At 37.5% G+C, this 23,507-nt stretch overlaps 2 protein-coding genes across 2 annotated transcripts; both read right to left on the bottom strand.

Moving 5' to 3' along the window:
- Positions 1-2,513: 2,513 nt before the first annotated feature.
- On the bottom strand, positions 2,514-9,019 carry JOSD2 (Josephin domain containing 2). Its single transcript, XM_015810171.1, has 5 exons — positions 8,958-9,019; positions 7,146-7,331; positions 5,048-5,173; positions 4,407-4,601; positions 2,514-4,078 (listed from the first exon to the last, which is right to left on the bottom strand). Exons 2-5 carry the CDS (start codon positions 7,286-7,288, stop codon positions 3,976-3,978), a joined length of 567 nt encoding a protein of 188 aa, XP_015665657.1. The 5' UTR covers positions 7,289-7,331; positions 8,958-9,019; the 3' UTR covers positions 2,514-3,975.
- Positions 9,020-15,815: 6,796 nt separating this feature from the next.
- On the bottom strand, positions 15,816-22,613 carry ASPDH (aspartate dehydrogenase domain containing). The gene is made up of 7 exons (XM_029282986.1): positions 22,559-22,613; positions 21,277-21,421; positions 19,897-19,981; positions 18,990-19,139; positions 18,308-18,534; positions 17,393-17,532; positions 15,816-15,853 (listed from the first exon to the last, which is right to left on the bottom strand). The coding sequence occupies exons 1-7, from the start codon at positions 22,611-22,613 to the stop codon at positions 15,816-15,818; spliced, it is 840 nt and encodes a 279-aa protein (XP_029138819.1).
- Positions 22,614-23,507: the final 894 nt, after the last annotated feature.

Genomic DNA, 23,507 nt, shown 5'->3' on the forward strand with positions numbered 1-23,507 from the left:
ATGACAGACTGGCTCTATGGATTTTTGGAGAAAAGCAGAAAAATAATCTCCCCTTAAGAAAAGAATCCATTTCTCTTCTCTCTCTCTTTTTTTTTTTTTTTGCTTCCAGCTTCTGAAGAGATTTGTACAAATATTTATTCAATGTTCTTGCTGAAACTTGAAAGCCACATCTTGTCCACATTTTAAACACTTCACCTATTTCTTTAATTGTGATGAGTAAGATGATCGAGGATTCTTGATTATCGAAGAGCAGCAACAAATGAATTCTTGGTAGCTTTATCCTAAATCATCTTTTTGGGGGGAAGGGTGTTTAATTTGGGACCTATAAGGATACCTGAGGAACCATCTTGTCCCAATTACATCAACCCATCCCACCTGGTCAAGCAGGAAGGATATGCTACATGTCCCATCAGTCAAAGAGTTTTGACTAGTGTGTTCTAGGATGCCTTCTCAGCTGCTACCCCCAATCTATGGAACATCTTATCCCCAAAGATGAGGTAGCCACCCCTTCTGGTTTCCCAAGAGTGTTTTACAATAAACAAAAGATTTAGAAATTCAGTAAAATCAGTAAAAACATACCCAGGTGCAGATGTACTATCCAATCATAATCTAAAAATCCAGCTAAAACTAAAAAGGATGAAAAACCCGAATATTGCTAAATCAAGAATTGACAAGAGACTTCATCATTAAACATGGAGGTAAGATAAAAGAACTAGAAATTCATTTAAGAGAAACCAACAACCTGAATGATGAAGATGTAGAAGTGAATTGGAATAAATTTAAAAATGCAATAGTAGAGGTAACAAATTCAAAACAGAGAGAGGGGTACCACAAGAAACAACAGTGGATGACGGAGGAAATTATTCATCTCATAGATGAAAGAAGACTATAAAAATAAAAACAAAGAAAAATACAATGAATTGCAGAAAATAATTAGAAGATAAATTCTGCAGCTCTTCAGTCGAATATATGAAACAGGAAAGATACCAAATGATTGGCTAAAATCAACCTTTGTGACAATCCCCCCCCCAATAAATGCAAAGAAGTGTACCAAATACAGAACAATAAGCTTAATGAGATATGCCCTGAAAATATTCCTGAGAATAATTCTCACAAGAATATACAACAAAATTGAGGAGCGTAGGTAACACACAATTTGGTTTCAGAAACAATCTTGGTACACGAGATGCGCTATTCAGCATTCAAGTGCATGTACAGCATTGTAGAGATATCAATCACAGTGTTTACATGTGCTTCATTGATTTTGAAAAAGCATTTGATAAAATAAGACACAACAATTAAATTATAAATAAATAAATAAGCCTAAAATTGAAAATCAGGCTTGTCAGATGTTATATTTTTTTCTATCCTGCTCTATGAAATAGAGAGTTGGTTTCTGACAGAAGGCCATCTGAAGAGACTAGAAGCATTTGAAATGTGGATTTATGTATAAGCTGGGTTGACAAGATCAGAAATGAGGAGGTGATAAGCCGCCTGGGAAAGCCAAGGGAAATCATCAAAACAATTAAAAAATGAAAGCCAGAATATTTTGGACATGTGATGCGACACCCAGAAAAATACGGCATATTCCATTTAATCCTCCAGGGAAAGATTGAAGGCAAACGAGGTCCAGGCAGAAGAACATCATGGCTTCAAAATCTAAGGGACTGGTTTGGACAAAACTCAGCAGCACTTTTTCTTGTGGCTGATAAAAATAGGATCGCCAACATGATCGCTAACGTCCCATAACGGATATGGCAAAAGAAGAAGAGTGTTAAGACCTACTTTGCCAATTATTATGGGGGTCTAGAAGTACAGTGCAACTTTGGAAATGGCGGCTTGAAGACACTTCTGCTGTTTTGTTAACCTCATAGCCTTTTGAATTTTGTACATTGATTTTTATTTTTACTTGGCATTTTAACTTGTTTTTAATTCTCTTTTTAATTTATGTTTTTATTCATGTATTTATATGGTTTCTTATGCTGCGTAAATCACCCAGAATCATTTAGGTGAGATCGGCAGTGTAGAAATTTAATAAATACATTTTCTGACTACTCAAGTTGTCCAGAGATTATTAATAAATCCTTTCCAAATATGAAACACTGCAATATATATTTTTTAAGAGAAAATTGTGATTGACAGTTTATACATACATAATTCAGCAGCCAGGGGACAATTCAGGATGCTGTAGATTTCAAGGGAGATGATTGAAACAGCAGTTATGGTGATATGAGACATTTATGCAAATGCTTTATTCATTTGTGAAATGGCAAATGAGAAAAACTTTTCCCATCCTTTCCCCCCAACCTTCAAATCAGTCCAGTTGCCCATTGTTTTCATATGTCTGAAACAAAGCATTTTATTGGGCTCACTTAACTTTTAATATTGTCTCATCAACTTTCTGTAGAAACAGTGGTGACAGTGGCCTCCTGGTGGTCAGTGCAACTTTCTACATAAATGAGGTATAATCTTCTCCTACACCAAAATCACATTCTACCAGAAAAAAAAAAATATAAATTCAAGAACACATTTATTTGTATTGCACCATTTCATTTCTACTCTTTCAGGATTTTTTTTCTTTTGGTAAAAACATAAAACTTGGAACATTTATATTTATTCTACATCACAAAATAGGCAATGCAGCCTAGAAAAGGATAAAATCACATAAAACTGGATAATGAACTGGGTAGTGCATTATCCTCCCATGTCCTGACCACTGTTTTGTCCCATATTAATATTTGAACTGTTCACCATACTCTGTTCTCTGGCACAAGGAGGATTTTTTTTCCTTTAGAAATAAAAGAAATGAAGAAAAAGAAGCAAATATTTTCACTTTCTGGGAGATGACCATCACTTCTTTATTCACTGTGCCAGATTCTTGTCCTTTAATCATTATATGGTAGCTAAAAATTCAATAGGCACAAGTACTCGTAGTACCTTCCCGATAGTGCTGAACTACAATTCCCAGCAGCACCATCCAATGAGGAAGGATGCTGGAAACAGAGACTCAGGAAGGCCACTATTTTAAGAGATCATTTTTGGGAAAATATTTCTATTGAATTTCTGTTAGCCAGGAATTAAAGGCAAGCAGCACCTTAGAAGCTACAATGTAGTAGCCAAATTATTACTCTCTTCTAAACCATGATTCTAGCAACATATTATTCTCCCCCTCTCAATTTCTGCCTTCTCAACATCAACCACAGCTATCCCAGAATTATTAAACTTCTCATTTTCCTTCAAATAGTTTCACAAGGAAACCTGAGATAGAAGGCAAGTCTCTCTGCATAGTCTCCCAAACTAAAGTTACCCTTCTTTTCTCACATTTTAATAGTTCTTAAGTATCTCCACATTCTCCCAACTGGCTCTTCAAATGACTCTCCTGACATCTTCAATTTTCCAGAACAGCCTTTTCCAAAATCAAATGTGAATTCCTTAAGGCATGGTCAACAAATTGTTTCACCCGAAGAACTCTTGGATATATTAGTGGAATGGCTTTTATAGAAGAATCCTGAAAACACAACATCAAGGTCTGCTGGGTCTACTGAGACCCACATTCTACTGTTGCATTTATATCATAGGTTGAGGATGAAAATAAGAAATGGGCATCCTATCAAGCCCTGCGCATAAACTAACTTCCAACTTTGATCTACTTGTCTACAAGGAAAATCCTATATAGGCCTGGGTATCATGTAATAGGCTATGGTGGGGACCCTTCACCATTAGGTGCCATGTCCTTTATTCCATATCATCCCAGAAGAAGCCAAGCCTTTAAAAAGCAAGCAGAGATAGAGGGAAGTCAGGATCATTTCTTAGAGAAGGTAAGATGGATTCTATCATCAGCACCCAGAGTGGCAGTATACACAGGAATGGAGTGCTGCCTTCTTCCCTTCGTCACATGCAGCAGGTGGTGCAAAGGAGTGCAGCAGAGAGAAAAAAGATCTTTAGACCAGGCAGTTTCTTATGGGAGGCCTGGGATCACCTCACAGTGTTCAGCCAAGGCCTGGCTTCGCCTGCCTCATGGGGCACAACCAACAGCAACTCACAAGGGCCCTGGGAAAGCACCTCCTGGAGAAATACCCTGTGGGGACAAAAATAACATGTTACGGATCCAGCAGGGTGTCCTGCTGAGTGAGCCTCCAACCACCATTCTCACCATCCTAGCACTCTTCTCCAAGGACTTCAGCTTTCTACAGCATTGTAGAGTGCTGTTCAAAAGTCAGTAGAGATGTGGCTACTCAGAGCAATCAGTCAGTTTTGCTCCTTTTAGCAACTTTAACTTCCAAAGTCAGTTGGGTTTTCATTACATGATATTTGGTATTATTTATGTATGATATGATATCTTTAGAGAATTCATAATATGGAAATAAAAACAAAAAAGAAGGCTACTACATCCTTGCAATTATTACCTGAGGTCAGCTTCACCACCAATTGGTGCTGGTGCCTTCAGTTTGGAGTCAAGATTATAATAGATGCCATCAAGCTGACGCACAGCAATCCAGTGGCGACGCCTCACAGGAAGAGACAGGAAACCCAGGCACACATTGGAAGGGACATTAACGATGAAGCCAACCAGCCCTGCCAGGGTCAATTGCTCGAGGGGTCTATACACAAAGAGAAAAAGGAGCTTGGCAGAGCAACTAGAATAATCTGGAAGACGAAAAAACAATTCTGAAATGGCCAGGAGAACAGGATGGTCTCACATCATGGTAAGCAGTTCCCAACTTAGTCAATCTATCAGTGAGGAAGTTCCAAAGACAGCCATAGAGAAAAGATTAGCAATCATGCCTCAAAATGCACAGCATGATGTGGCCTTGATTGAACTTTGTCATTTTTAAATTACAAGCTGCCTTAAGTAATGAGGCATGAAGGTGAGGGATGAATCAGTAAAGATAGTTAGGAAGAGAAGGTGAAGGCGAACACAGAAGTAGAGAATGACAGAAGCTTATTCTTAAAAAAAATACAATAACAAATTTGTAGTTGGCTGATTTTTGCCTGTTCAGAAAAAGTAGCTTAGCTAGAAAAAGTAAAGGGATAGGATCTTCCTTACCTTCGTTTATCCCACCAAACGGCTTCCAGCCCCACACTCTGAAGAGCTGCCATGATGACATTGACATCATAGTTCCCTGTTCCCAGAAAGCTACGGTGTGGATTCCACCTAGTATCAGGAGCCAGTCTGTGGGAAAAAGAGATGACAGACATCACCGGAGAAGGTTTGGAAAAAGAGGAAGGGGCTTCCCCTAAGTGTCAGGGGCGCATTTGGAATACTTAAGAGTATGATAGGAGTGCTCTCAAAAATGGTTTCCACAGTAAGCTTGGCTGATCCATTTGCTAGGGAATGTCTTTTTTTATATCCCATGTAGACCCTATTACATTCCTTAAATTATTTTAGCTTTTTCATTTTCTGTAGAAGCAGGCTCTTTCTCAAAAAAAGTATTGAGTTGCAATGACCTGTCATCTTTATTTTCTCAGGGTGCATACATGAGACTCCAAGGGCCATTTTTGAAAATACAGTTGATGCTGGAGCTGATACATCACAGCATATTACCTGGAATAGTAGAGAATGTTCCTAAGTTGCCATGAACATCATACTGGAGAGTCCAAAAATAAGACAGAGGGGAGGCCACTATACCTCACTTCCATTTTCTTTTCTTGCCTTCCCTTAAGGGAAAGACCTTTTTTTTCTGAAGTTATAATATGCCATGCCCATTGACAGTATTGTGCTATTATTTTTCTTTTCTTATCTCCAGCTGTCCAAAATAAGATGTGTGGGTTTTTAAAGCATGCATTCCATGTATTAACTTTTTGTTTATTTCAAGCTGGCAAAATCTTATACTCCAGAGAGCTACTCCTGGAAATATATTGAAAATAAAGGATGTACACTTCTTTATGTACAGCTGGTGCTTTGCCTTTTCCATAGACTTATGATACTCTAGGGAAGCCTCAGAGACTTCTACTTGCCCCAGAATAAGATTGTATAAATGAACAATAAATCAACCGACCCAGACTGCAGCAGATTCAGTATTTAAGAGGCCTACTTGTAGCTTACACCTGCTTCCATTGAAATATTGCTGAAGCTAAGATATTATCTTAATTGTACTAAACAATGTGCCACAATTACTAATAGTTTTAAATGAATACATGAAAGAATTCACAGCCACTTATGTGGAAGATGCTGGAATATCTATTATATTTATCCAGGGTAAAAATCTTCCTTCTTCATCACACTTGCTTTGCCCTGAGCACAATTAGTCAGATTCCAAAGAAACAAAAGAAGGCGGTGTCCCATTCAGGGGCTTGCAAATGCAAACAAAAGCAAAAAGAGATGGAGCCTTTTTTGTTATTTCTAAATAGCCACTTTATATTACTGAAGATTTGACAAGCCCAATATCCATTCCCTACTACCAGGAGACCTGCAGAGTTTACATTAAATAAGCCAGGAGGCTTAGAAGAGCATAAGGAGATTTGGATCCAGCATTAGAATATTTTATGGGAGTTCTCTAAGATAAAGCTTATGTATAATTCATTGCAAACACAATTTCACATGGAACTTAAGAGTTCATAGCTTCATGATTCTCAAATGGAAAAAGGACATGAAATAGTTTCACTCCACCTCTCTCGTCAATCAGAGTGTTCCACAGAAACCAAAACCAACAAATCACCACCCTTCTTCCTAAGGAAAAGATGGAATTCTAAGACTGAATATAGACAAAATATTTAAATAAAATAAAATCAATATTTCAAACTCCATCCTTCTCTACTTTCTTAAAAAGATTCTGGGGTATTCAGAAGCTGAAGCAATGTTAAACACTTCACCTCACCGAACAGAGCTCCAATCATATTTCTGAATAAATTTTCAACTATTAGATTTACATCATGAAAACAGATGATATATATACCAACTCACTGGCATAAATGTTACATAATTAATTTGACACCAAAAGTTTAAACCCTTAAGATTTTTTCCCCCTCTTCATTTTGACTCACTTATTTTAGTTCTTACCTGGAACTATAAACAGATGCTTGTCAGAGGTGTAATGTTTTTAAGGTTGGTATAAGAAAGTTAGAGCAATTAACTCTTGTAGAGATGCTCCCCTAAAGATCCTAATAAGGGAAAGAGCAGTCCCAAAGAGAGGCAAACCACCTACCTTTTACAGATTTCATCAGCTATCTCTTGGGTAAAGAGTCGTTCCTGCAGGACATTGTTGAGGGCGTGGACGGCACACAGTTCCAGGCGCTGTCTCTCATGATAAATCGCAGGTGTTTCAGTTTGGCCCAGATTCCCAGACATCACATCCAAACTGGCCTGAAAGGCCGTTCCCAGGAGATCAACCCTGGAGGAAAAAAACCAGTAAGAAAAGCATGGAATAGAAAACACATCCAATCAGTACAATCCCAGTAGCGGACAACGAGGTATTTGGCAGCAGCATTAACAACACTAGCTTCCCCTCTGACCCTTCTAGGCACCCGTAGATCCTCCCTTTGTGTAATTTTTTTTTCCAGCAATTCTTGTCCTCAAAGCCTTTCTTTTAGACCTCCTTGGTTCTCAAAGTCCACTTTCATTAGATAGACCTAATGTCTTCTCAACCTCTTTGCTTTTTTGTTTTCTCTGTCTCTTCTTTCTCCAGCTCGTATGCCTGCTAAGCTCTCTCTAGGATCATAGCAGCTCATCCAATAGATTCTCCTGGCTGCCCCACCCTTGTCAGATGCTAGGGAATCCCAGCCAATTGTTGACCAAAGCTTTAACTTTATGTTCATTATTGGCAGAACAAATGCCTTGAGTGCATCACAATATTAAATGTCTCCCAGAAGCCCAAGCAAATTATGGGAATTCTTAAGTACCATAGGATTGAAAAGAAAACAAAAAACAAAAAAGTCAAAGTATTAAAAGACCCAGAAGCCAAATGTCCCTTTATTTTAATCACCACAGTGCTAAATAAGTGGCTTAATGCATCCTGAGGGAGAGGGGCAGGGAGAGAAACATGATGCCCATCATATACAGTATTTGGATATTATTGTTGGGATTTAAATCCTGAATGAATGGACAGCATCAAATTGTTTTCCCTTAATTTAGACTGATCAGAATGAACACAGCCACTTTGTTGTGATGTACATACAGATCTTTCTGTTAAGAAATTGTGTGCTATAGTTATCCATTGCAAAATAATATGAAGGCAAGCCAGCCTTTCTGAGCCAACTTCATTTCAGATGTGATAAATTTCACTTTCTGAAAATTATGGAAAGTTGAATCCAATAAATCTGTTGGACAGCAGGTTGGGGAAGGCTATCTATGCCATGGCAAAACAATCCTTCCTTGGAAGATTATTCACTCAAACTTTTCTGAAGCATCATATACAAAGGAAATAATTATCCACAACAGTCAAGAAATTATATATATTTAAATATCAGCAATGTTGTGGCACTGATCATCACATTAAAAACTCCTGTTGCTAAGTTCCCAAGACAAGCAATATTACAGCAGTAAAACATTAATATTTCATTTTATGATACCATTGCATATGCGTTAAAATGTACACTAAGTATCACATCATGCCAAAATGACAGGTACTGGACTTATTACAAGGTAACGTACAGTAGTCATTACAACTTTCAAACTCGTAAGTCAAAATGAGGTAGCTAAAGACAGACTAAAAAAGATATTCCTATAAACTGTAAATTTGCTACCATAAACTGGTGCGACGGATGCAAAGGTCCTTATTATAACAAAGCTGAATTCTGTGCACGCTCGAAGATACTGCTCTTCAGGAGTGATTAACACTGCGCTGAAAATCATCCTCGGATGCAAATCTAACTTCCATACCCTGCTGCATGTTTCCTATTTTTTCCACCAACAGGAGAAACAGAAACTCATCAACATGAGCAATTACCAATTACCAACTCGTACCAGGGTGAGGGGGGGGGGAGTTTCGGAAAACCACCACCAGAAAAAATCAACTTACCCGGGAAAAAGCGAAAGTCCAATAAACGAGCCCCCCCACCATGACTTCCCCAGAAACGGCTGTTAAAGGCCAGGCTGACTGTGCAGAGATGGAGAAACTACTGCTCCCAGCAAGCCCTGGGCGTAACGATGAACTACAATTCCCGGCAGGTCTCACGCGTTTAAACGGAAGAAGGTAGGAAACCACATTTCCCAGAATGCAACAAAAGGAGAGGCAATTGCTGCGATTTAGTTTCCTTGAAAGAGACCACGGGAGGGAGTGTATTGATCGCAAATTCAAGAAGTTCGGCGTTCGTTATAATTTAGATAAAGATTACAGTATAGTTCCCAACCGGCGGATGAGAAATATTGTAACTGGAAAGTAAGTGGATTTGCAATCTTGATACAATATTTCGTTCAAAACACCCTGGACAGTTGCTTTGCAAAGGTGTAGGATTTTAACTGTTGTAAGTTAACCCAACTATACAAAGTTTAAGAAGGGCAGTTCATTCCAAGATTTAAATTGTCTTTATATATTATTATGTATTATATTATTATATTAATTGCTTATATATACTATAAGCAATTACTATACCAGGTGCAGAACACATACCCTTAGCGAAGTATCTATATTGACAGCAAAACTGCTCCCAGGACTTCTAAAAGCCAGGTTTTATTATTCTTTTGTTATTATATGTTTATTATTACGTGTGGGTAATTATGTTAGATTCACAGCCTAAGTTTAAGTACAAATTTAGTAATTCAAATCCTAACCATAGATCTAAGAATTATTAAGGGAGCATATATGAGCAGGATAGGTTTTTTTAAAAAAATAAATGAAATAAAATTAGAATATTTCAGTCTGATAAATTCAATATGTCCAGATATTGAGGAAGTCCTTTAGCTAACTCCAATGTCAGTTGACATAGCAACAGATTTTCCATAATAGTTCAACTTCAATCCAGTATTTCATATTTTTTCCCATTTTTTTTCTTCAATCCTGGATCACCTGGAATAGCAACATCAGTGAACCAGACTTTCTTTTTTTTCAGTATTGGGCATATTATGAAAAAGATGTTTGTCTGTTTGGATCTTAAAGTTCCCTAAGACCTGGTTATTTTTCAAAACTTTCTCAATTTGATAGTCCCAACAGTTTTTACAGCATTCAAAATGAGATCTCTGGCAAAATTTAGAATGAATAATTCTGACAACTTGTTCATGATGCTGTTTGTAGTCAATTTATTACTGCAGCCTTTGATCAAATGGTTAATTGTTTCATTCTTTTTATTACAACCAAGACATTTTCTGTTGTTTGTTACCTGTAGAATTTTCACCTTCATGCAATTAGTTGGCAAAGCTTGTTCTTGAGACATTAAAATAAACCCATCAATTTCTTTCTTTAACATTCCTGATAACCAATTCATGTGGATTTTTCAAATTTTGACCATGTATTGACTTATTCTTCTAATTAACAAATTGTTTTTAATTGTTTCTTTCTACATTCAGCCTTCACCTTTGTTATTTTCAAAAGCTTTCCTTGATTGATTTCCTTCATGCAAGAATTCTTGACTTTTCTTAACATAGTTAGTAATCAGGCCATGCTTTTCTTCCATTACAGCTTGTTTCACCTGCAAAAGTCCTTTACCCTCTTCATCTCTTGGCAAATACAGTTCATCAGTATCATTTTTGGGGGTGCAAATCATGGTATATTATCATAAGGAGTTTTTTTGTCTTCTGATCCTGGTAATCAAGTTCCACCTTGGTCCAATCAATTATATTGCTGTATATTGAATAACAGGGCCCAGATATTGTTTTAACAATGTTTCCACCATTTAGTTTTGATTTCAACATTTTACGAACTCATGTGATATATTTGGTTGAAGTACTTTCTTTGACTTGATTCTGTAATAAGGGAATAAATTCTTCCAAAATTATGAAATATTTATATCCTTCTTTTGGTGCTCTTGTTTTTATCAAATCTTCATTGTTAAGCTATATTCCCCCATCTTCAACAATTTTGCCTACCTTTATCGCCATAGTTACACACTTGTTGATACTAAATCACATTCCAGGAACCTTATTGAATCCTTTTATGCTTTTTAATAAGGAATCTAGTTCAGCCTTTGGTTTTCCAAATAATTTTAAATCATCCATATAGAGTAAATGCAGACTGCTTACTCATGTTTTGGCCAAGTCAAAGCCACAGTTTCTTTTGTTCCACTGATAGTATAAAGAGTAAAGGTGATAATAAATTAATTTGAAAAATTCCACATTTCATTTCAATTTCTCTTAACTCTTCCCTATTAACCACCAGCTTTGTTTGCCAAAACTTTATTGAGGTTTTTTCATAAATTGCCAAATTTTTCTGCTGATTCAATTTTTTTTTTAGATATTTCTCAGTTCAGCTATGTGAAAAAGAATCAAATGATCAAATGCTTTTTGTAGTCTATCCAGGCCAGGGGTAGGCAATTAATTTTCCCAAGAGAAACTCAGACTATTGTTGAGGGCTAAACCAATAGGGCTATGAAGGTGCATAGGCACATATGCACAGTGGTGGGATTCAAATAGTTGAACAAGTGGATGCCGCTTCCGGAAGTCCATTCTGGGCCTGGGCAACAAAAAATTAGCTACTGGTTCGCCAACTGGTGCAAACTGGCTGAATCCCACCACTGCACATGCACATATATACATACAATTGAAAAAACATAGCAGTCACTTTCAACATAAAAACAATGCAGTTGTATTGTGTGCATGGCACACTTATTTACATTTCATTTCTAATTTCCGATTCATATGGCTCAGACAAGAACAGCCAAAGGCCCGGTCAGAACACTGTTTAAATGCCCAAATCTGATCCAGGCCATAAACACATTTTTTTTCTTGAATTCCTTAAAACCAATTTATCAATAATAGCTATTATTATTAATAATATTTCAATCAACTTTCACCCCCCCCCCAAAAAAAATAACCAAATGGGGAGAGTGATTTAATTTCAGAGACAGTGCAATTCCAAAGAAGGGGAACTATGAGGATTTCGTCATCATAGTCCAGAAGATGGTAGAGGACAGAAAGGCCTGGAGGAACTTTGTCCATAGGGTCGCAATGGGTCGGACACGACTTCGCAACTAACAACAACAGTCCTTAAGCATGATCTTAAGGGGAAGGAGGGAGACATGCTCCTAGATCTTATTGGACAGGTAGAAACCAATGAAAGTAAGTGATCTTATACAGTATACAGTATACAAGTCCTAAACTATGTAGGCTTTAAAGGTGACAACCAGCATGTTGAATTGGACCTTGAAGGTCACTTTTAACCAATATAGGTCCTGGAGGTATTTATATGGGAACATTTATTGAGCTTCATCATTCAGCTGCAATATTTTAGACCATTTGAACCATCTGATTAATCTTCAAAGCCAACCCATGTAGAGTTCATTACAATAGTTCAAAAGTTTGGAAGATGTTCTAGATCACGGGTAGGCAACCTCGGTTTTTTATGACTCATGGACTTCAACTCCCAGAATTCCTGAGTCAGCATAGCTAACTCAAGAATTCTGGGAGTTGAAGTCCATGAGTCATAAAAGAGCCGAGGTTGCCTACCTCTGTTTTAGATATATAGGAAACTACCATTGTAATCTTTATGGTATGTTATATTTGTTGGATTTCTGTTTATAAATGATAGGCTCTGGTAAGAAAAAAAGGCAATAGTTCTTAATCTAGGAATAAGCAGTGTGCTATGAGTACAGATATGTTCAAGGACATATAGTCTGCATAGCTTCTTGCTCAACCTGATCTTATCATTTAATCTAATTTTAAAAATAACAACAAATGAATAGAAAAAAAAATGCTGCTAAATGCCAGGTTTTACAATCACCTTTCTTTATAAGAATGCCTCTGGCATCAGCAAACATTCTCACAAAATAAAAAATGGTATAATTTCAGTTCAGTGCTTTGCTTGGAAATGTGTCTACTTCTTATTGTGGAGGCAGAGAACATTCAGAGAAACAAGATGAAGTTTCTGCGAGTACTACTAATAGTTTTTATGCCATTGTGGCAGCCATTTTATGAATAAATGAGCTTCCATCAGCCATTTTGTGTGTATTTATTACATGCTGACAAAATTCTAACTACACCTATCTGTCCAAAAGAGTTGCTACCTTTGTCTTAATTTCATTCAGTTCTGTAAAATGCTGAAAAGGCATCCATTCTTTACAAGTTTTCCTAAATAGATAAAAATGTCCTCTGATGCTAAAATGCTGAAAAGGTACCCACTATTTACAACAGTTTCCATAAACACTGTACATAAATATCCCTTTTGAGACCTACAGAGATCTGGATATGGCCAGTGCATTTTCTTGGTAACATCATAGTAGTATTTTATTCCCACTGATTTCTGGGGTGATTTTTGGCTTCAGGTCCAGCCTAAATTTCTGAGCCTAGTCAAGGTCAGCTGAGCAATAGCACCTGCTAAGATGTTCACATTTTGAATTTTGGAGTTTGCAACCTCAGCATAGTTGAAAGACGCTAAATTGGGGGAGCATGCTTTGTAACATGAAGTAACATTGTTGAGATAGATAGACAGACAGACAAACAGACAGACTCAAGGATATTGGGTAGCAGTGAACAATGTTTTCAGACATCCTCTAGCTCAGAGGCCTCCAACTTTTGGGCACCAGGGATCGGTTCTATGGAGAAAGATTTTTCCGTGGGCCAGAAGGGGTGTGGTTTTGTGTGTTGCCTGCATCCACTTGTTTGCGTGGCCCAGTTGCTGGTAAGCCACGGCCCGGTGCCAGTCCACAGCCCGTGGGTTGGGGACCCCTGCTCTAGCTATTCTCCTTTGATGTTTGAAATAAGTGGGATGTCTCATAACTTAACAGACAGCAAAGCGTTCTAATTTCTTCATGAAGCAATGTTATTCTGACTACTATAACAACATTAAATGATCATTATCTCTATGTAATAGCTAATTCAGGAGATCTAAAGCTCTCCAAATTTTACCTATTAGGATCTTCAGTTTGACTTAATAAACTTACTGCACTAAAGACTGTGAAATTACTTAAGTTGGGTACTAATTAAGTCCTGTATATTTCAAGTCACACCTAATATTGATGGAACAAAGAAGCTCATAATGGGAGATTTTCTTATAAGAATTCTTCAGCTGAATGACAGCTTCAAGTTAAATGCTAATTATGTCAAGTTAAAAAAACAGAATCAAATGGAATTTAATAATTAATTATTCTGTTCCATTTAAATGGAAAAGTTGAGAAAAGAATATTAAGGAATCTTGCTGTGTAAGGATATAAATATTGGGAAAATAGATTTTTCAAAAATATTTTTTCCACCTTTGTTTTTTTTTTAATAAATGACTCAAGATGGCAAACATATCTGGTAATCTTTCATTCTCCTATTGTCCCCACAACAACAACCTTGTGAGGTGAGGTGAGCTGAGACAGGGGGACTGGCACAAAGTCACTCAGCCAGGCCTAAACCTCATTTCTGATGCCTTAATCACTAAATAAACTTTTGTGCTTCTCTTAACTGGCGTTATGCATTTAGCAGGAGATTGGCCGTCTTTCCAATGTTGCAGTTAAATATCACAAGTGCTATGTACAAGAGCCATTTCCCACCTGTCTCTAACCAAGATGTTGTTTCTTAAATCTGAGAGCTGCATTTGGGCTTATCAGTGGTACACATCCCAAAGTAGTGGATAGGGTCAGGATAAGAATTACATTTGAATTAACTTTCTATACTAATAAATAAGGAAAGTGCTAGTTCATATGGTTGCAAAGCTAGGTTGACAATTTGCAACTCGCATTCAAAGCCCAAGTGATATTGTGTGACAGGAAAAGCTCCCATCATTCACTCCAGCTCCTGCCCATCTAGCAGTTCAAAAGTGTGTAAAAACATGAGTAAATAGTACCACTTCGGTGGTCTCATTAACAGGGACATGAAAAGAGCTCCCTACTGGTTGTCCTCCCAGGCAACAGTGATGTTACTGGGAGATCCTTTCACCACGGAAGTGCTTCAGTATATACTAATGAATAAAATTATATTGTAAACTAAACTCAAATATAATTAATTAGATTATCTGTTGATCATGAGTTTTATTATTTCTTCCACCTATTATATTAAATATGTCAATTTGGTAACAACTTCGGGAGGCATTCAAGGCTTTGGAAGGCCACATGGGGCCCCTCCTTGGATTTCAGAGCTTGTAGCTCTGCTCTGTTCTAAAATGCTCAGGATTTCTGGCACAGCTCCCTTGAGACATCCTTTTGATAAGCATACAGTAATGCAACCTGCTCTCAAATAACATACTGTCAGATCTTTAAGCATCTAGCTAAAAGCAAAAATGATATTCCTAAGCACAATTGTCACCGTTCCTCTTTAACAAGATTTATTGAGAAGAACGAAATGGGATTACAAGAATTCCAGCAACTGAACTTTGTCTCATTTGAATCAGTTTATCCCCATGTCATATTTATTATTTTTATAAATAACTCAAGGCAGCAGACACACACAATATTACTTTCTCCTCCTATTTTCCCTGCAACAACAAACCTGTGAGGTGGGTTGGGTTGAAAGATAGTGACTGATCCAGTTATTTTACCAAATTCCCCCAGTTTCGGTGTTGTTTCAGATGTGTGGACCTCCACTCTCAAAATTTTCAGCTGGTTATGGGGATCTGCACATTTGCAAGGTGTTCAGATTGGAGAAAGTTTATTTATTTGACTGACAAACTGAAACCATCTAAGATGTGTGAGTGGGTTTCTTCTGCTTCCTTTAAGAAAGCGCTGCTACCTTTCTTGGTTTTCCCATCCCATTGAACTACCTTTCAGGTATCTTCTTTGTATCTTCTTAGGAATAAATCTCATAAACCTCAGCACAGATAGACTCGGCCTCCATGTCCTTGGCATACTATAGGAAGGAAAAGAGAACGGATCATTGAAGGCCTGGGTTATTGCTTCTGTCTCCCAAACCTTATTCTTAGCCAGCTCCCTTATAATATCCAGATTGTCTGAATCAGAAATTTGCTTCAGTACCTAAACAAAAATAATTAATTTCCTCAGCCATTTCCTGTTTGCTAAAAATATTGAAATTGGGCCCTTTTGAAAAACAAAGCTGGACTCTTGAGAAAAGGAGTAAAAAGTTGTGGAGGAAAGAGAATAATTTTTCAGGTTCTAAAAAAACCTCACAGAAGCTAGCACTTATACTTCAACTTCAGTGATCAAGTTATTCTAAGAAATAGGGAAAATTAAAACATTTAAGTAGAAATATTCTTTAAGATTAGTTTTTATTTTAACAATATGAGAAGTCTATTTTCTCTGGTGATTATTACCTCCGTACAATTGTCTTAGTCATATGTTTTATGCAAGTGGCTCCTCTGTAAAGCAGAGTTTGCTTCTATATTAAGAATAAGTAATTTATGAACCACTTACAACCTTATCTTTTCTTGCTTATTTTTCTACTGGAATTCCTTCTAAGATGCTGTGTGTGATTTTAACAGCTTCGTGTCTTTAATCTTGTTTCTTTTTCTTTTTTAAAGTAAAGTTTGATTCTATTTGTCTCTTTTAAAATTGATCTCTCCACATAGGAAGATGCAGAGGAAAGCCTGATTTCTTAGTCACAAATCTCAGTTTTATAGAGAGTGACACTTTTATTAGGTGCACCTACCTATTTCACCTGCTGAGATTTGGGAAAGGACATCATGGCTTTAGGGGGAAATGTTTAAAACTTCCATCTTTTTCTCATAGAAGCTAAATCCTGCTGCTAGAGTCCCTCCCAAATATTGGGGAAAAATGATTGAATTCATGGGGACCTTTGCCCAAGAAGGGCTACAGCCTTTACTTTTCAGGTTTTTTAAAATTTATTTATTTATTTTTAGATTAATATTCTGTCTCAAATTGGGGCATATTATCCTCCCCTCAATGTGGGGTCCCACTTCAAACTGTAGCTCATATTGTGACCGGCTTTTTTTTTTTTTTTAGAAAAGAGTGATGTGGTTCCTGGGCCTTTGACTTGGGCACCAAGGCATACAATAATCCTACCTGCACTACTCCAGTTAATTATATAATAATATGCTATAAGGAAGTGGCTGTAAACTGAGGGCATATGCCGGTTTAATATTTGATTTTTTTATTTTTATTTTTAATATAAACAAAATGTGCTTTAATGGTTAAATGGCCTAGACATTAGTATTTCAACATAGATCTTTTTAACATTTATATTTTATGGTGTTTTATTAATCTAGGTGAAAGGTTAATATATATTGCTAGTCCATGTATGATATGCCATATGCTAAATAAACTTAACCACTATACTATACTTTCTCTCTGTCTATGCTTTCTTAAACTGACTCCTAATCACCATAAATGATTAGTCAGGATTAGAACAAACTAACCCACATCTAGATGAAGAATTCATAGATTCTGGATAAGGGAGGGTTTTCATCCTTACCCAATAGGCTGCTCCAGAAAGTAGCAAAGGTGGCTGACCCTGTAACAGCCCCACAAGCAGCTGGGTTCTTGCGACTGGTGCTGACTGAGAAGCCCCCTGGCCCTGTTGCTTCAATCATCACCACATGATAGTCAGGGACACTGCAAGATAAAATTGTGCTCAGTTAGACCAGATGTTTAGAAGAAAAATGACACAAAGCCATGAGCTTGCTGGCACATGCTTCACACCAGTGTTTCTCAACCTTGGGAACTTTAAGATGTGTGGACATCAACTCCCAGAATTCACTAGTTAACATACTGCCTGGGAATTTTGGACGTTAAAGGCCGTAATTCTTAAAATTTCCAAGATTGAGAGACACTGCGTTTACACCATAGCAGTTTCAGAAAATGGCTACCATGATACTTGTGTCCAGTCACAAAATATTCATTTATCAAGAATATAACTGCAACACCAACTGTAACCCTCAGAATATTCTCCAGAAATATGAGTTTTCTTTAAAAAAAAAATTGGCATCAAGGGTTTCTACAGTGTATGTTTTTTTTAAAAAAAAAGACAAGATGGCTACATGGTGATCAAACTCCTCCTTTTTATGACTATCATGGCAATCATCTTGACTTTTCTGACATATAGTGCTGCCAGTTCTGCTTGGCATTCTCCCAAACAAATCTTTAGGCTTTTTTTTTTATTCATTCCTTTTTTTCTGAAAATGCCTGCAGGCCCTATTTGGGGAACAAGAGAAGTCTTGTAAATAAAGATAAGGCATGCAGGTTTCTCATTTACATTTTAAAAGACTGAAATAAACTTTTTTAACAAAAAAAAAACACCAAATAAAAATCAGGCATGCAAGATGTGCATTAGATACTAAGAGAAGGATTCACGGGTACCAAGTTGCTTACCCTTCAGTTCAAAACTTACTTAGGATCTGCCACCAGGCAACCTTTTACACCATCGAAGCCCAGACTTGGAGCGGCAATGCAAGCTGCTGCCATCGTGTTGACATTGTTGGGGGCCAAGGGACACAGACCCCGCACAGGGCCATTGTACAGCACCATGCTTTCCTCCTGATCTCCCTTTGTAAGCTCCCCAAGAGACCCACTCAACCGGAAGCTGTCCGGGTGTTTAGTCATAGTGACTGTTAATGCCTAGAAAAAAATAGAGTATTGGAGAAGTCACGAATCCTTAAATATACCTTTCTTTCTAACCTTTTAAATAGTAGAATCCCAATCCAAAGATTTCTACTTCTGAATAAGAATACAGGAAAGTGCCTTACATTAATTAATATGTTTTGTTTTGTTTTGTTTTCTGAAGTATACATTGCTTGGCTGAAAGTTTTCCAGTATTTCAAACTGGCTTTTTCCACAGCTGCATTTGATGTCAGTAATTCCCCAAATATTTATGTCCAAATTTCCTTTTATCAACATAGATTTTCTCTTACATCAACGTTTCCTATCTGGACTTAAGACACAACTCCAAGATTTCAATTGCAATTACTACAATTCCTTTGCAGGCTGGGAATTCTGAAAGACGCAGCCCCATGTTTTATAGATACCACTAGGTTAAGGAAGCTACCCTACCCCATTTCTCTGTAGGCACTTACCTGGAGCATCCCTGTATCATCCAACCTTTGAATGTCTTGGCCACCCCATAGAGCCCCACTGGGGATGTAGAGTGTGTGTCCAGTCTTTTTTGCTACTTCACGTAATCTAAGCTCAGTGTTCACATCTGCTAGGGCTGTTGGTGATCCCACCTAAAGGACATGGAGATATTTGCACTGCTGATGCTGGGAAATCTGGAAGAAGAGTGCTTCAGGACAATATATTTACTGGTTCTCTCCAATTATTGAGTGCAAAATAATTTAATTTGATAAGACAAAGGAGAAAGAAACAGAAACCAAGTACACATAGCATACTAACATATAAATGTGATTTATTTGATTTAGACTAGGCTTTCACAAGCTGACACCCCAAATATGCAAATTTCAACTCCCAGATTTCTCAGTAATGGCCATGCTTACAGGGAATTCTGGGAATCAGGCTATATATCTGGAAAACGCCATGTTTGGAAATGCTAATTTAGACCATATTCTGTGATCCAAACTCATGTCCACCCTTACTGGACTCCAAGAGTTGTTAAAACTTAGTGGCATAATTTTTCTACCATAGAAAACATGAAAACAATACCACAAGTCTTTAAAAGTAAGCTTAACATAATCTACACAACAGAGAAAATATCAAACTTTCTCCTAAAACACCAGAACAAATAGCAAGTCCCTGCTATGTACATAACGCAGTCAAGCACAATTTCCATTATTGTTTCACTCTCTATGATCCTTGATCCCTTCCAAAACATTGAATGGTCTCTGATCACCCAAAGTTCTCTATTCCTACTAAAATCCATGAATTAGAGTCTTTTGCATGTCACATTTAAAGCAAGATACAAATATAAATTTTAAAAAAACATGCTGATGCTGCCTGTCTCTGTCTGTAGGCAGCTGTAGTTCTCACCATAAAATCTGCAGCTTTAAGGAAGAATTCCCCATAATCTTGGGCAATGCAGGGATGTGCCACTTCAACAATGACATCAGCATGGCTTTGGAAAGAAGCAACAAACATAATAACAAGAGGCTATATTGACAATACCAGTGCAGTACCTAGATAACAATCCATTTCCCCTTCATTTTGTAATCACTGAAAAGTTTGTCTTTAATGGACCAACTCTTGCACTAAATCTCAAAAAATAATGGCATTCCTCCCTAAGATCCCTTGAGATTCACACAATGTGCCTTGAAGTTCAGCCTTCCCCAGCTTGATTGACCCATAGGTATTCAGTCACAACTCCCAATTATTCCCCATCCAGTAGGATAGTGACATGATTACTGAAGTCTAGACTTCCTGAGGGCATTACATTTAGTCAGAGAAGATTGGTTTAATCACAGAATCTTCCTCAGGTTGGGGAATGCTGAACTATTTTCATCAACAGCAGCACTCCTGGGCTGTTGTCAAGTGTCCTCTTGGTCCCTGTGTAGAAATGCTAATGTTTGAATGTGGGATCTTCTACTGATACACCTTTATTAGGTTTGTATTTCATCTTTCAAGGCAGCTAAGAAAAGTGAAATTCAAAACAAAAGACAACCATCAAAACCTAAACGTAGGTGTATCAAACATCAACCTAGTCAGTCAGAACAAATAAATGTGAGGCAATTCTGCCTAGGTTTGCAGTAGCTCAAACAGTCAACTTACAAAATCAAGTATCTGTTTGAATAAATATACCTTTGAATGCCAGTGGAAGGTCATCCATTTCCCCTGGCAAGAATGCCAATAGAGAACATGTCTTCCAAATGAGAAAACTGTAATAATTTTGAGAATAAACACTGGCTACATTGTGAATCATCAGTTGAAGGCATGTCTACCTAGACATGTTCTTCAATAAAATTCAACTCAGTTTCTACAGAGATAATCCATACAGTATATAGTATATGATTATTATAATCCAAAATCAGGGAGCTAAGAATTGGTCTAACATCTTAACAACTGCCTTATGCTGACTGCTAAAAAATGGGAAGTACTCACATTAACTACACTTACTTGATTTTAATTTTGTCAAAATCAAATCCAGTTTGATTTTTTGTACTGGAGCATAGCCCAAGCAGACTACTCAGAGGTTGAATGTGGCTTTCAACTCAATGTAAGTAGTCCTTAACTTACAAACTTTGCTTATTGGAAATCAGCTGGGAAGGTTGAAAATGATGATGACATGACCCTAAATTTTTGCAACCATTATAAATGTAAGCCAAGCACCCAGATTGCAATCATTTGAGCATAGGAGTGTTGCAATGATCCTAAGTATTTTCCCTATCTTAACTGTGAAACGGCTTGTCTGCTCACCATTGTAAAAAATCTGTCAACTTCCCCAACCTCAGCTCCACTGGTACAGTGTCCTCCATTTTGCTGGCATCCCGGTTCCAAACAAAAGCCAGCTCCAAACCATGTTGGAACCCTTCATCTTGGATTCGTTTTGTCAGATACTGGCCTGAAGATTGAAAATGAAATAGTAATTTTCACTATGGTGGACTTAGCTCTCTCATGCACCTGCTACACTTCAGATATGGGACAAAAATTCTGGCATAATTGCCACAGTTTTGCTATGATTTTGTCTGGAAGTGACTCAATGTTAATAATTTCCTTTGTTTAGAACCTCCAATGATTTGGGGGGCTGTTAGGTACTGGTTGAGTCTATGCATGTCAGGTTATGATATAAATTGCCTAATCATGATTATGCCCAAGCATAAATCATGGTTTATATAGCACTAAGCCAAAACCAAGCAAATCACATTATAGCTTAGCACAATGGATGTGTTTTATGAGCTTCAAAAAAGATTTGTTTGACCACCATTGGAAACAGAATGCTGAGCAATACATTAATCTTTTTTCAGATCCAGCAAAATAAACCTTCAGTACTTAGGGGGGGGGGAGAAAGCACATGTACAAGAAGACAGAGGCTTGTTTTATTAGCCCAAAGCAAAAATCAATGAAAAAAATCAGAAGGCGGGGGTTGTAGATACTGACAGTTACAGTAAACTAATCAAAACTGAAATAACAGCTTGGCATTTGCTCCAGGTCAAAATCAAGACCTAAGAAAAAGTCTGGGTTTGAAAACTGAAAATATGAGTCTTTGGAGAAATGCATTTGACTGCCTCTAGCGGAGGAGTGGGAAATTTGTAGTAGCTAAAAGCTGAGCTGTTTTTATATGCTCCCCAGGTGATAGGGCAGGTAATGTGATAACACAGAGTGGGTGGGGCAATGTTTGCAGAGATTTAAGGCACACATTATACTCCCTAATTCCCCTCACACCATTGCAAAAAGTTTTTTTAAAAAGATTTTAAGGGTTAGCATAGATGTCTTAAGCTTCAGCAAAGTCCTCGGTAAGTCCTCCCCCCCCCCCAGCTATTCTCTTTTCTTCCCTGAAGAACCAAAGCATTTGGCCGAACACACAGATTTTTTAAAATCGCTTTTGAAATAAAAAGACACCCATGTTTTCACAAATTGGGCAATCTTGTTGAAAGTAAGTGCTCATAATAAAGGCAAAAACTACAAGTTCCTTGTCTATTAGCAGATTCAGTGAATGGGGAGACTAATAAGACAAATATGGTCAAGAAATGCTACTTACCTAGATGTCCATAGCCCACAATTCCAATCCGCCTCTTCCTTTGGCCTCCAAACATTTGGCCTGCTGTGAGACAAATAGTCACAGAAAGTTGTCTGACAAAGATAGAGCAGAGCCTGAGGTATTGCACTGGATCCCATATTTAGGCCCCAGGGTATTTCATGTTTATCTAGCCTTTCCTAGTGAAGCTCAGGCTACCTGTCTTCCTGCATACTATTTTTTTTTCTTGCAAAGTAGGTTATAAGTCAAGGGAATGCCACAAAGCTATCTGGGGATTTCATGGCTGAATGGGGATTTGAATCTGATATCCTAGTTCAAGAGGCTCTGACTCTAATATGCTAGCTTGGCTATTGAGCAAAACCATCTTCTCTGCACTTGGAAAGGAGGAAAAGAACTGCAGTTAATATGTACAAAATGCAAATATAAACAAGAACTTGCAATTCTATAACTGAAATGAGGCAAACTTCTTAACATGCATATAACATGGTATATGTTGGCTCAGATCCTTAATGGCTGAGGATGATGGGAACAGTAGTGCGACATATCTTGAATGGTGCTGATAAAGAGAGATAAAGAGAGGCTGTGCACATTTGCCATTTCAAGATTTCTGATTAGTTCAGCCACTCAGTCATTCATGGCTGCATGTGCAAATGAATTCACTGTGAAGCAACAGGGATGAGTCAGAATTTCTAATCTTATTGCTCATTCAGACATGCAAGTCATCATTTGATGTTGCCATTAATAATTGATGGATGAGAAAGCTCTGGGAAAGTATCTTAGTTTCCCATTCTCTACTCATCCTCTGAGTCTTCAGTTCCCATTTTCATTCATACACACACATGCTGGCACCAGGTGCTTCTCTATATGATCTAATCAAATCTATTATTCCTTCCAATTCCATGCTCAGGCTGCATGAAAGGGAAGCTTGGGAAAACCCCAAGGTCTGCAGGAA

The sequence above is a fragment of the Protobothrops mucrosquamatus genome, unplaced genomic scaffold, assembly GCF_001527695.2.
Source record: "Protobothrops mucrosquamatus isolate PMUCROS unplaced genomic scaffold, P.Mucros_1.0 scaffold7, whole genome shotgun sequence".
Taxonomy (NCBI): domain Eukaryota; kingdom Metazoa; phylum Chordata; class Lepidosauria; order Squamata; family Viperidae; genus Protobothrops; species Protobothrops mucrosquamatus.

Coding starts and splice junctions, on each gene's coding strand:
- JOSD2 (XM_015810171.1), bottom strand. CDS start 7,288: ATGTCTGGGAATCTGGGCCAAACTGAAACACCTGCGATTTATCATGAG. Junction 4,602..5,047: donor GTTTGGTGGGATAAACGAAG/GTAAGGAAGATC, acceptor CTTTGTGTATAG/ACCCCTCGAGCAATTGACCC. Junction 4,079..4,406: donor GGTGGTGAAGCTGACCTCAG/GTAATAATTGCA, acceptor TTGTCCCCACAG/GGTATTTCTCCAGGAGGTGC.
- ASPDH (XM_029282986.1), bottom strand. CDS start 22,613: ATGTTTGGAGGCCAAAGGAAGAGGCGGATTGGAATTGTGGGCTATGGA. Junction 19,982..21,276: donor TTGACAGATTTTTTACAATG/GTGAGCAGACAA, acceptor TTCTTTCCAAAG/CCATGCTGATGTCATTGTTG. Junction 18,535..18,989: donor ATGATACAGGGATGCTCCAG/GTAAGTGCCTAC, acceptor ATTTTTTTCTAG/GCATTAACAGTCACTATGAC.